The sequence below is a fragment of the Tamandua tetradactyla genome, chromosome 22, assembly GCF_023851605.1.
Source record: "Tamandua tetradactyla isolate mTamTet1 chromosome 22, mTamTet1.pri, whole genome shotgun sequence".
NCBI classification, from domain to species: domain Eukaryota; kingdom Metazoa; phylum Chordata; class Mammalia; order Pilosa; family Myrmecophagidae; genus Tamandua; species Tamandua tetradactyla.
Window position 1 is genome coordinate 7,562,246 of NC_135348.1, and position 13,939 is coordinate 7,576,184.

A 13,939-nucleotide genomic window follows, 5' to 3' on the forward strand; every position below is an offset into this window, starting at 1 on the left:
TGGAATATATGTCCAAAAAAACACATTCCCGCATCATTCCTTCCACATACTTTTGGGTGCACGTTGGCACACCCAGGCACTGTGAAAGATATTAGGGACAGAATTAACTAGATCCAATTCCTAGCTCAAAATGCTTACAATCTGATACAAGAAGGCCTACAAATAAACAAATAATTATACTGTTACGGTACTGAGATAACTGTCTGTATGCTGTATAGGGAGCCTAAAGCACGAAGCGGTCAAGTCCACACAATGGCATATGGGATAAGTCAGTCACAGAGGACACGAGGTTTAGGACATGGATTAGCATTCACTAGGGTAAACAAAGATTCTAATTCTAGCTCTGCCACTTTTGATCCAGATGATTTTTGGAAACCCCTCAGCTTTCCCAAACTGTATTTGCCTTACCTATTTTGCAAGGTTGTCAAGACAAACAAATAATAAGTATGAAAGTACTTGTAAAACTCTACTGTGAATTTCAAAGATCAATTCAGATACGCAATCCCTCATCTGAGATCCTTAGGGTCAGAGGTTGCAGAATTTTGAATGTTTCAGATTTTAGAAAGATGCTTGTACCACATATCACACAATACCCCCTCCATGATCTAACCCCTAAATCAAACAAATTAGTATTTCATCAACCCAAGTTAAGAATATTTATGCTAAGTGGATTAGATAGAGACCATAAATAACCTCACATCTGTTCAGGTCAGTTTCAAAATATCCTTCCAGAGATTTTAGTAATTTGGGATTGAGGGATTAGGGATTGTTGGCTAACGTGATGATTGCCATGTCTTGGGGAAGGGCAAAAGATGCCCCACATTTTCCTAAATGTAACCAATCCCTAGCAAAGGTGACAGCCAAAAGTTTATGTGTAAGTAGGTTGTTTGTAGCTCTGAGCTTGTTCCCCATCCCTGTCCCTCAACTGAAACAATGCTATAATTGCTTGCAAGGATCACAAGCAAAACCACATAACCCACTATATAATGCATTCACATGGCAGGGACAAACATTACAGCATGAGTCACAACACATCCTGAGGTTTGGATGCTGTCAACAGGGAACTATGAAGTACAGAACAGGAAATCCAAGAATGTCATTCTTTCCTGAGTTCAAGATCTTGTCAGGTAAAATTCATGAAACAGATGAAGTTTGGGGTGGCATTCGTGGCACCACTCACCACACCCCAGTGCCCTTGGGCAGCCACAACATCAACAAAATACCCAGAGCACTGCATTGGATATGAGAATGCCTGGACACAGACCACAGGACAGATAGTCTAATCCTAGTCACATTCCTTCACCTCTTAGTTCAATGTTTCCTCTTCTACAAAATGATAGATTGGGGCTAAAATTATCCCGAAAGGTCTCACCGTTTTATAATCTAACTCTACCACACTATAATCCCAAATTACCTGCTAAGTATGCACAGTATAATTTATTATCTCAGCGTGGTACTAAAAGGAAAGCAATCTTAATGAATCAATCTACTTTACTACATGGCGTCTCTTAACCCTCCTGGATATTCTTTTTTTTTTAAACATGGGCAGGAACCGGGAATCGAACCCAGGTCTCCGGCATGACAGGTGAGAACTCGGCCTGCTGAGTCACTGTGGCCGGCACATCCCTGGATGTTCTTTATACTTGGATAAGCATGCTTCTTAATTACCATGTTTCTAATCCATACAACTTTCAAAAGGCGTAAGGAAAATCTGAAGGGACAAAGTGCAAGTTCTTTTGAGGCAAGAGGAGCACTGAGTGGTAAAGGGACATCCACAATTAGTTTAACACTCCTGAATGCTTTTCACCCCTCACTTGCTCCTCCCCAGAGAAGGAAGGATGAATTCTGATTTGTACAATTTTTTTTTTTTATTCTTTGGCATTTACCTGTCTACACAGCACAAATATGCTGGTCTACTCCTCAACATCAAGTTGCACGGCAAACCCCGATGTGGGGAGGTCTGTGGGTAACCCGGGTTGCTTATGCTGGTTGGAGTTCAGTATTACATAGCCCTTTTGTTACACATAACCACCTGTTTTTCAGGTAGAGATATTCTGGTTTCCAGCTGCCTAACTACTGTTTATCTCTCGATTGTCAAACTCTGCTGAGAAGGGAAATGGGCACTATTTAATGGTCTCCTTCAGATGTCCTACAAGGAAAATTTCCATCAAGGAAAATTCCTTCCTAAGGAGACAGTCAGAAATTGAACAAATATATGGTCATTCTTTGCACTGTAACAGTCAAAACCTGGAATCAACTTAATTATCTCTTAACAGCATATACCTTAATTTTTGAATCCAATCAATTAAGGTATTATATAGCCATTAAAAACTGTTCTAAAAATATTTTAATGACATGAGAAAATGGTCATGATATTAAAATGAGTAAAACAAACAGATTATAAAGTCTGATATACAGTATGATTCCAGTTAATAAAACACAACTCACACCCATGTACCAGGACTGGAAGGAAATAAAAGTGTTAACAGCAGTTAAATTTATGTGACAGTATTATGGGTGATTTAAGTACTCATTTTTAAAGCTGCCTGCATTTTTCAAATGTTTTATAATAATATTATATCATTTTGATAATTAGAAAAATATTTAAGAAACTATTAAAAGTAAGTTTAGTAACAATGTAAAGGAAAGAAACAGAGAAACGTTTAGAAAGAAAAGGGGAAAGCAGCTACCCTAACATGAATACCGTCAGGGTGCTTTGACCAGCTCTGAAAATTACACCTGTTAAAATTAGAAAAATATATTTAAATTGTTACAGGAATTTTTAAATTTTAAGCACTTTCAGAATAAGATCTAATTTTAAGGTTTCTGACAATGATTATTCTCTGAGAATCATTTTAGTCTGTGATAACATGCTAGAGGGCTGATTCCTAGTGAATTTGACAACCAAGGACATATTATTTAACATTTTAGGTTTAGCCATCAAGAGTCTCTGTCCCTGACTCCCAGGGGTGTGGACCTTCCTGGCAACGTGGGACAGAGATCCTGGAATGAGCTAAGACTCAGCATCAAGGGACTGAGAAAAACCCTAGAATGAGCTGAGAATTAACATCAAGGGATTGAGAGAACTTTCTCGACCAAAGGGGGAAGAGTGAAATGAGACTAAGTGTCAATGGCTGAGAGATTCCAAACAGAGTCGAGAGGTTATCCTGGAGGTTATTCTTACGCATTAAGTAGATATCACCTTGTTGTTCAAAATGTAGTGGAGAGGCTGGAGGGAACTGCCTGAAAATGTAGAGCTGTGTTCCAGTAGCCATGTTTCTTGATGAGGATTGAACAATGATATAGCTTTCGCAATGAGATTCTGTGAATGTGAAAACCTTGTGTCTGATGCTCCTTTTATCTACTATATCAACAGAAGAGTAGAATATAAATGGAATAAAAATAAATAATAGGGGGAACAAATGTTAAAATAAATTTAGTTTGAAATGCTAGTGATAAATGAAAGCAAGGGGTATGGGGTATGGTATGTATAATCTTTTTTTCTCTGTTATAGTTTTATTTCTTTTTCTGTTTTCTTTTTATTTCTTTTTCTAAATCGATGCAAATGTTCTAAGAAATGATGAATATGCAACTATGTGATGATATTAAGAATTACTGATTGTATATGTAGAATGGAATGTGTTCTAGTTTGCTAGCTGCCGGAATGCAACACACCAGAGACGGATTGGCTTTTAATAAAAGGGGATTTATTTTGTTGGTTCTTCAGAGGAAAGGCAGCTAACTTTCCACTGAGGTTCTTTCTTACGTGGGAGGCACAAGATGGTCTCTGCTGGTCTTCTCTCCAGGCCCCAGGGTTCCAACAACTTTCCCCGGGGTGACTTCTTTCTGCATCTCCAAAGGCCTGGGCTGAGCTGCTAGTGCTGAGATGAGGAATGCTGAGCTGCTTAGCAGTGCTATGTTGCAATCTCCCATTTAAGCACCAGCCAATTAAGTCAAACGTCACTCATTGCAGCAGACACGCCTCCTAGCCCACTGCAGATGTAATTGGCAACACATGAGGTTCACGCACCATCGGCTTATGTCCGCAGCAACAAGACTAGGTATGCTCACCTGGCCAAGTTGACAACTGAATCTAACTAACACAGAATGATATCTTAATGTTTTGTTGTTAATTTTTTTTTAATTAATAAAAAAAAAAAGAAAAAAAAAGTCTCTGTTCCTGTTAGTGAAATCACAGGTCATCTGCCCTTCTTCTGCACTGCCCACCCAGTTGGAAGGGAGAGTCAGTCATCCTGCCACATACACTGACTTCACAGTGCATCCAATCTTCTCATGTGGTCTCATTCATCCTAACAGAGGAAAGAATCCTCATAAAAGTAGTGTACCCTAAGCTCTCAGTTAATACCTAGGGAGAACAATGTGTAAATACACAAAACTCAGCTCTAATAACAGGAATTTTTGCCATTACAAGGGCCAAAGGGGATGAGACATGAGGGGGCAGGTAACCGCCACCTCCCTCTCTTATTACAGTGTGCAGCTGCTGGCCTTGTCTGCCAATATACCTCTACCTTTTTCCCATGTAGGACATGTGTCTCATGAAGGACAATTCACTTTCTGAATCCAAATCACCTTTGCCTTCAGACAACATTTTTCTTTTTAGGATGCCTACCAGGCATGCATCTGCTTTAAGAAGTCTCTATTTGTTTCATATTTCCTCAAATACCTACATGGCTGGCTTCCTCACATGGAACAAGAATGTCAGTGAAATAGTTTGGGCTTCCCTTTATTACCCAAGGCTAAATCTTAACATTTCTCTAACCTCTCTGGGTCTCATCTGACACTGACAGATAATCAGAATGCTGGAGCTAGAAGGGACCTCAGATACCACCTATCTAGTAGTTTCCAGACTTGGCTCATTGTGAAGTTTGAAAGTATTATGTACCCCCAAAAAAGTCATGTTTTTTTTAATCCTGATTCAACCTTGTAGGGGCACATTTCTTTTAATCATGATTCAATATTGTAGGTGGAATCTTTTGATCAGATTATCTCCACAGAGATGTGGCATGCCCAATGTGTGTGACCTTTTGATTAGATGGAGATGTGACTCCACCCATTACAGGTGGGTCTTGATTAATTTACTGGAGTCCATTAAAAGAGGAAGCATTTTGGAGAGAGCAGAGCTCACACAGATGCTGAAACTTGGAGAATAGAGACACAGATATTTAGAGATACTTGGAGTCCAGAAGACAATGCCATGTCCCATGTCAAGCAAGCCATAACCTGGAGAAAGCCAAGGGGAGCCAAGAGATGAAAGTCAGACCTGGAGAAGCAAGATGAGGAAACCCCACAGGAACAGAGGCTGAAAGCAATGGAGCCAAGGAATAAGGGGAAAGCAAATGTCAGCCACAGATGTCAGTGACTTCCCAGCTGACAGAGATGTTCCCCATCCATCCGCCTTTCTAGAATTAATGTGTCTTTCCCTGGATGCCTTAGTTTGGACATTTTTATAGGCTTAGAACTGTAAATTTATAACTTACTAAATTCCCCTTTTTGAAAGTTGTTCCAGTTCTGGTATATTGCATTCTGGCAGCTTACAGACTAATATACTCATCATCTAAATTACCCAAGAAGCTTTTTGTTTGTTTGACAAAGGCTCATAGGCTGCATGTGAAAGACTTTGTGTCAGTAGATATGAATTGAGGCTCAGACATATACATTTTTAGAGCCCTTCATATATCTGGGAACCACTGAGCCAGTCTCCTACCTTTATTTTTTTAGAAGACAGATGAAGTGACAATTCCCCAAGACACATTAGATTGAGGCAAAGAATATCCCTCAGTCACGAGGTTAGACAGAGAAGATCCCGAGATCACAGATCCTGCTATAGTCTAGATCCTTGCATGGTAGAGTTGAATTGTTTTTTAAAAAGTTGAAAAATAGCTTAGCTTTATTACTATCGCCCCCTACCTTTGGGTAGGGTGAGGCATGAGAGGATATGGCATAATGAGAAAAGAAGACAAAATTTTAATTTATATCTGTTCTGCAAAGACTTGAAAATAGTTGTGGTTTAACCTTTCTAAACTGTAATTCTTTAATTAAAAGAATTAAACCCTTAAAGATAACAACAGTTAATGGATGTAAGTACACTTGATACCTAAACAGTCCATATAAACTCGGAATTCCATAAAAGGAAGGGGAGGACCAGGAACCTTGGCACTCCAGCCCTTGGGCTGAGTATGGATTCCCTTTGGTGAATTTTGATTGCAAGCCCAAATTATAACCTTGGGTCACAAGTTATAGCTCTCACCACTTTTCACCAGGGCTTGCTATCACTGTTGAGCAGTTATTCAACTTTTGTTACTATAATAATAAAAGGATAAGGTTAAGCCAGAGTCTGACTCACAACAGGAGTCATTATACAGGAGAATCAGGAATCGTTGACCAGTTCACCAAGTATTTCAGTTCAGCATACAAATTAGCAGGAACTTAAGGGGAAAAGTCTTCAAAACTGCACAGTGACCAATATGGAGAACCCAGAGTTCGAGTAACTTTCTCTTCTGTTCATAATACTGTCATTCTGGACACAATTAGTTATGCTGACCAATAACAAGTGATTTGTCATGGTCAACCATCAATAATTATTCAAATAAGACCCAGACAAAAGTTTATGTCAGCATCTATGAAGTGAGTTCATACTCACTGCAAGTCCCCTGTAAACCTAGATCAGACATGACTTTGCACAAACACTAAATTATCACTGCATTCCTCTCTTCATTCACTCAATAATTTCTGACTTATCACAAAATCCCAACCATCAACTACTGGAAACATACTCTTCAATTAGTCAAAGGAAATTCTTCATGACAGATAAAATCAGTGAATAGGGAAAGAATGCAGGAAAGGGAGAAGAACTTGTGACAGCATTGCCCAAAGCATTTGAAAGAATCATACCCAGCAATTTACAACCTCCCGGTGAAATCTGTCACAAAAAGCACAAGACCATCAGCTGACTAGGGTTTGGTTTTTCCTCTACTCACTTCATTCAAACTGTTCAACAGCTGCATTTTCTAAGTCCTGTCAAAGTAGAAGCATTTCCACAGTTTCTAAATGAAGAACACAATGAAACTAACTGCCCCCACCCACCAACCTGTATTAGACTTTCTTTTAATAGTCTTTTACTGAATCTTCAGAATTCTTTGGTCCGTTGCCTTAGCATACCACTCTAGATCTGTGATTATTTTTGTATTTCCTAGTCAGTAATCCTAATTACTATAAATAAAGACTGGTATTAAGATCATGGTCAGCTTATCTCTGGTTTCTGTACTTATTTTCTTGTTAAATATCTACCCCAAACCATCTAAGGATTTATTTTTTTTGAAACAGAATTAGTTTATCTAAAATGTGGATTAGTCAGATCTCTACATTCATTAATTTTTCAGCTCCTTTGATCCTGGTGATTCTAAAGCAGTACAGAGAATCACTTCTGAATTCAAATTTCAAGATATGAAACTGTTATGCATAATTGACTCTGAAGTGCTTTCAGTTCCTCTATAGTATATGCAAGGTATACTTTAAAGACAAAGTTATGTCAAGTTTTCTCTTGCCATCAGAGAAACAATGATTCACAGATAAGCTTGGCAAATATACCCAGGTTCCTCCTATAAACAGCCCTATGAACTATAGTTAACTGATTTGCTGTGCAAGTTTGAAAAGTTAAAAGTTGTCAGTAGCTTTCCTATAGTCGATATTTTAAAAAAGAAAATCGAAAACAATTATTTGAAGACTACACCATATATCCAGTATCATATTTCAAATAGTTACTAGATTTGAATTGAATTTTAGCAAGAACTTTTTCATTGACAAAGCATTTAAGATGCCTCATTAAACTCTTAAGTTCTGGATTCTGGAATTTTGTGCCATAAAGTGATCCCCAGTATCTGTCATTATAGTGGTTAAGGGGAATGGAGGTAAAGAGATGAAGTCCAACTTCTATCCTGAAATGTCTCAGGCCACACAAACCATAATGGGAAGAGTAAAACGTTTCTGCACTGAACTGTCTGTTTTATCCTGTGGCTACTGGTAGTTATCCAACAGGATTCTCCTATATTTATGAAATCTTTCTCCTTACCTTTTGAATAACTGGACAATCCTAAGGAGAAAAAGCTACTCATTAGTGTGCGCCACTAAGAAGACCATGTAAAGTAACTGACAAGATAACTAAGAGCAAAGAGGGAGTTGAAAGTCATAACTAGTGCCATGTGGCTTGGACAGAGAACTCACGAGCACTTTGGAGCCAGATTCTTACAGCGGAACCTCCTTTCAATAATTGACTTCCACCCTCAAGATTGGCCCAAATTCTAAAGAAAGTTATGGATACTGCACACAATACTGTATATAATGAATACTTTCAAGACTGTAGGAAGGAAAAGAAAAAGCAGGTGAGGTCTATCAAGATAAATGGACCATCCTCCCGGCACTGAATTCCAATTATCTGGCAAGTGTATGTCTTTACCGTACAAAATTCTAAAAACATTTGACCATTTGAGAAGTAAATTTAAAGGAAGTTAAAATAAGGAAAGCAGATAAGGATATGAAAATGTTTTAAGTTTAAAGTGTTGTTTAAAAAAAGTGATTAAAATATTACCAAAAAATAGCAAGCTCATTAAAAATAAGCATTAGCAATTCATACCAAAAAGCTTAGAAGTTAAAAAAACAAAAATTGGTGTGGCCTTGCATACTTTCCTTACGAGGATCCCCAAACCCCTCAACAGTAACTATCTGGGGATCTAGAATTCTATAGAATTACAAAAATAGGAAATAGAGAGAGCGCTAAAACTGCAGAAGCAGAGGAGATTTTAAAAATAATCTTAGCTAACTACATAGTTGAGGGTGAGGCCCGGAAAACCCAGGGATCTCATTCAGGATTAAAAAGTCTCACAGGCAACAGAGCTGGGCATCAAGATCCTGGAGCAGGATCAAGATACACTGAGTGCCAACCCATTCCTCTTTACTGGCATTCAGCTGCTTTTTCTTGATAAGAAACAGATAAAAACAGGTATTATAAAAGTACAATTCTTATCTGAATGCTTAGCTATATTTTTCTAATGTATCACATTCACTACCTCTTCCTCTACAAATAGATCTCTTTAATTGAGTGGAGAGCATGTGACTCAACTTCCACACTTATCCCTACCCCTCCAATCTACTGGGCTCTTATACTGGCTACATATAACTTTCTTTTAAATAAAGACAAAGATTTTTAGATGACAGAAACTATACCCAGATTATTTTTAACATATTTGTGGAATAAAAAGTTAATGGAGGGCAGGCCATGGTGGCTCAGCAGGTAGAGTTCCAGCCTGCCATGCTGGAGACCCGGGTTCACTTCCTGGTGCCTGCCCATGTGTGTGGGGGGGCAGTTTATGGAACAAGAGGAGAGCATGTTAATTTTAAGAATACTTCTGCAAGGGGAAAAAGTTTTCAAGTGAATTTATTTTTACATTGATTAGAATCAGAGTTTAACCCTTGGCTCTCTGTACTTAGCTATCTACATAAAGCTTTAGAATGAGATGCAATTCTCAAAGGATTTTTCCTTTTTATTGATATGCAACAAAATTCTTTACAATGGTATTTCACTTAAAAAAAGCTTCTACTAATACAATTAATGAATTCTTCCAGAGTGGATGAAAGAGTCACACTAAAAGAACACAGTAAGTAAAATGCAATTTTTTTAAGACAAGATTCTTTATTAAAGCTGATTGATCATAATAGCACTGTCCTCATGAAAAAAATTTTCCAGAAAAGGATTTCCAGAGAAGAAAAATTTGGCTCTTCCTCACCACCCTGCCTCCAACCGGAAAAGCACAAAAATCCACCAGCCATTCAATGAATAGACAGTCCCAATCCCATGTCCTATCTATTAATTGTCTTAATACTTAAGGATTGCAATTGTTTTCCCCTGTAACCACTGTGTATAGTATTATTCAAGCTTCAACAAAGGACAAGGTGGAACCATTTGTATAAGCAGGAAAGGTAATAAAAAGTTAAGAAAGCAGATGGGGAGTAAAATCACAACAACCAATCACACCAAAAAAATGAAAGTACGTGCTTCTACACACCCACCAATGACCCCATTTCTCCTACTCTTGAAAAACAACTTTCAGATCAATACAATTTCATCTGGTTGGCACACAATCAATTAAATGAAATTTCTCTGAGACTTCAGAGTATGACTACAAAGTTTCAAACCTGTTATGGTGTTCCAGGGAGTGATCAGTGTCCCTTCCTACCCCAGCATGTTTTCGAAGCTTTTTGCATAAATGAGTCTTGTAAATCCTCCCAGCACCAGAAACAGCATCACTCACATCTCTGGCTGAGTCCTGCCAGCCCCCTGGCCAGTCTGTGCTCTTTCCTGTGCCGCCACACATCTCCTGAGGGGTTTAAGGGTCTTCCGGCTTATCCTGGCCATCAACATGGACGTGGTCACAATTTCTGAAAGTCCTTAGTTATTTGGGAGATATTCCGAATAACCAGCAGTTCCACATGATCATTTCACTCCCTATACAGTAGGTGAAACCAGCCACTTGGCAGCAATCTAATTTCCTCTTTCAAAAGTTAAAAAAAAAAAAAAAAAAAGGAACATTCAATTGTTACGTAAATTAAGCCCTCCAACAATTTAGGAAGTCAGATGCATCCATCAAGTTATAAAACATGCTTTCAGCAACCCCATTATGAACATAGACCCGTTCAAATCTCACTTCCTACTTTTGTTCCTGGGCATGTACTCCAGTTAACAAAAGACAAAACACTCAACAGGTTGAGCAGCTTGGACTGACTCACCCTCTCTGTGCTTCCTAGTTGCAGATTATGTAGTCGTCAATTAATTGGTCACAAGACTATTCATATGGCACTGGGAAAATGCAGTGACTTGTCTTCAGCTGCAAGGTTGTTCTGACATTGGCCACGCCACCCTCTTAATGGCTCTCATGTGAGCAAGTGTCAGCTGACAGGTCTTACTCTGCAACCTTGCAAAATTCTATCCATAGCAAATGAAAGACGGGTATCCACAACAGCCTATCACCAAATGTAGGGCAAAATGTAGAGGAGGCAACATGGGAGGTAGGAGAGGGGGTGGGCAAAGTAGGGACACACCCTTTCTTTAATATTAAAAAAAAGTAGAAATAATAATAATAATAAATGAGATCTCACAGACCCTAAAATCTCTGAGACTAAATTCCTAGGCATATTCAAACCAAGAAAGTCTTGAACTACAAGAACCTGAGGACAAAAGCAGTACAATTTTGACTTCTGACACTAACATCTGCAACATAAGAATAATCCTACAGAAACAATACGATTTTAATTAAGTACTGTGAGTTTAAACAGAAAAAAAATTTTTGAAAAATGAGAGATGAAAAGCATAGTTCCCTGAAATCCAGTCAAATCTTGATATAAGAAACTATAAGATATTGTCTCGATTCCTTTTCTTCCCTGTGCTGAATTTGCTAAAGAATTGAAGAGCTGACCCCTAAAATCTGATGAACGCTTGGCTGTCTCCTTTGCTTCAGGGGTTCTTAAATGCATTTGTATATATGGTAGCCATATATTTCACCGGATAACTGTGATAAAAACGAATGATGTCATGGCAGAAGCCTCAGTTACCTTAAGACATTATTATAATATATGTGAACTCAAAAGTTCCTCTATAATGAACTCAAAAAAGATCTTTCATGCACACTCCTCTGGGAAATAAACATTGCAACATATCTACGACAGTGACTTCACTTCTCTTTGGCATATGCTAAATTGATAGTGCCAAGACAAAACCAGATTAGGAGAAAATGAATTAATCTTTCCAGGATGGGGAACACATTTTGAGTTTAAAGCTCAACTACCATGGTGGCAGCCTGATCATGGATTCTTCTTTTATCCTCTGACCCGCTTTTAAAACAGTTCTTTTTTGGGGGGATGGGGGGTATGCTATATGGCAGGGTCACATTTCATTATTTTTCCATTTGAGTATCCCATTATTACAGCACCATTTGTTGATTTTTTTGTTAGTTTGTTTGCTGTTTTGTTTTGCTTCTTTGTTTTTGGGAAAAGCACGGACCAGGAATCGAACCCAGGTCTCCCGCATGGCAAGCAAGAAGTCTACCACTGAACTACCCTTGCGCCCCCTAGTTTTCTCTTTTTAATACTGACTCTGAAGATTACAAATGCAAGACCTTTAACTGTGCCATTATAGGCGTAGGGCAGGTCAGTGAGCAAAGGCTGAAAGTAAAGCCTCCATTTAACATCATCATGCCCGCCTAACAAGTGGCAAGGTGAGGTGCCCGAGTCAACATCTCCAACTCACGTATGGTTTGGCTAGGCAAAAATCACAGGAGAAATACAAGTATGAGTTCAATGTTGATTTGGGGCTAGCCAAAATAACTGAATTTTATAACATCTAGAAACAGAGGAAATAAATTTTTTATTTAGAAAAAAAATGAATCAATCTTTAAAATTCAATCTCTAAATTTATCTAGGACCTGATGAAAGGGCAGGAAATTGCTGTTGAAACATATGTATTCTGGTATGCATTTACCTAGTGGTTAGCCACAAAGCTGTTCAATCATTCTGATAAATTTTTTAAACAAGTAGTAGACCCTTCAAAGTATTATAAAAATGTAAATTTTATCCTCCAGAGATGTAAACATTTAAAATAATAACGAGATTGAAATGACAAAGGATATTTGGATGAAATAATCTTCAGGATCTAACTGCATTCAGAAAGAATTTCCTTAAATAGAAAAAATACAAATGGCACAGAAAACCCTAAACCCCTTCTGTGTGTCCCCTTCGTTCAGTCAGACATCTTCAACTAAGCACTTGCTATGTACCAGTTATTGTTTCTCTCTAAATTCAGTCAGCCACAATTTTCACGGTACTTAAGCATGCTTGTAATCACAGATTGATGGGCACACTACCTACTCCACCCCCACCCCCCACCGATACACACACACCTCAGCCCCCAACGCAGGGTTTCTCATTCAGTAGGTCTGAGGCAGAGGCCAAAAATTTACATTTCTAACAAGTTCTCAGATGCTTTTGCAGCTGGTCTGGGGCTACAGGCATCCACCTTCAAGCCATTAAATTTGGCACGAGAGAAAAAAGCCCATTCCCCTGCCTGATTTAGAGTGGGGAGAATTAAAGTCAGGGAAGTTCCCAAGTAAATATTCATGCATTTCTGTGTTCCCTCTATCTCACACTCTTCAGGTGATAGAAAGTAGTGATCACAGATGAGTCTGAACAGAAAAATCTAAGGCCTAGTATAGCTCCCCCCAAAATCTAGTCTAATTATTTTCACTTAATGAACCTCTCTATAAAGAATCTTTCTCTGCTGATTCACTTTATCTTAATAAGGAAAAAAGAAAAAGAAGTGCAGGTGGGGCCAGAGTAAAGGTGTTTACGATCCACAGCCATCACGACACAGGCTCCTTTTATATGGGTGACTCCCTCTCCTCCTCAAAGCCTTCCACAAGCCCAAAGACAACTGAACACAAGTCATTCTACTGGTGGCTTCAAAGTAGATCTCCAAAAGGGGACACAAAACTGTTACAGGATGCTGGAGACCTTCTGTTTCTTGATCTGGGTGTGGATGCTGTCAACACGCAGCAAGCACACTTTTTGTATTCACATAATTCAAAATGAAGATGATAAAAAGGGGGGGGGCTCATACTAGCTGGAGCAAGCAGATTAAGGTAAGGGGGCAGTGCAAGCTCTTCTGAAGCAGTTCGCTTTAAGAGAAAGGGCCTTGGGAACAGATCCAGGATTAGGTCCTGGTCTGTCAATACTTGGCTGTTTTCAGAAATGTGACTACGAATAGCTCATAGATTAATAAGCAGTAGTCCACCCTCACAATACCAGTCCAACGTGCAATTAGAAAATAACATACATGCCCTAATGTCATTTAAAGATATCTGACAAGCTCAGCACT

General features: G+C 38.7%; 1 protein-coding gene across 6 annotated transcripts in view; it reads right to left on the bottom strand.

Annotated features, from left to right (window-relative positions):
• The window catches only part of FNIP2 (folliculin interacting protein 2), a 152,093-nt gene that overhangs the window by 103,730 nt on the left and 34,424 nt on the right, over positions 1 to 13,939 (bottom strand). For 2 of the 6 annotated variants that reach the window (XM_077139661.1, XM_077139658.1), the window contains exon 1: positions 10,210 to 10,784. The exons of 3 other annotated variants lie outside the window; for them this stretch is intronic. In XM_077139661.1, the coding sequence (XP_076995776.1) occupies positions 10,210 to 10,388 (179 nt within the window). In that variant the 5' untranslated portion in view covers positions 10,389 to 10,784. Of the gene's footprint in view, positions 1 to 10,209; positions 10,785 to 13,939 lie in introns of those variants that run through there. One more of the 6 variants, XM_077139659.1, reaches the window with a different exon arrangement.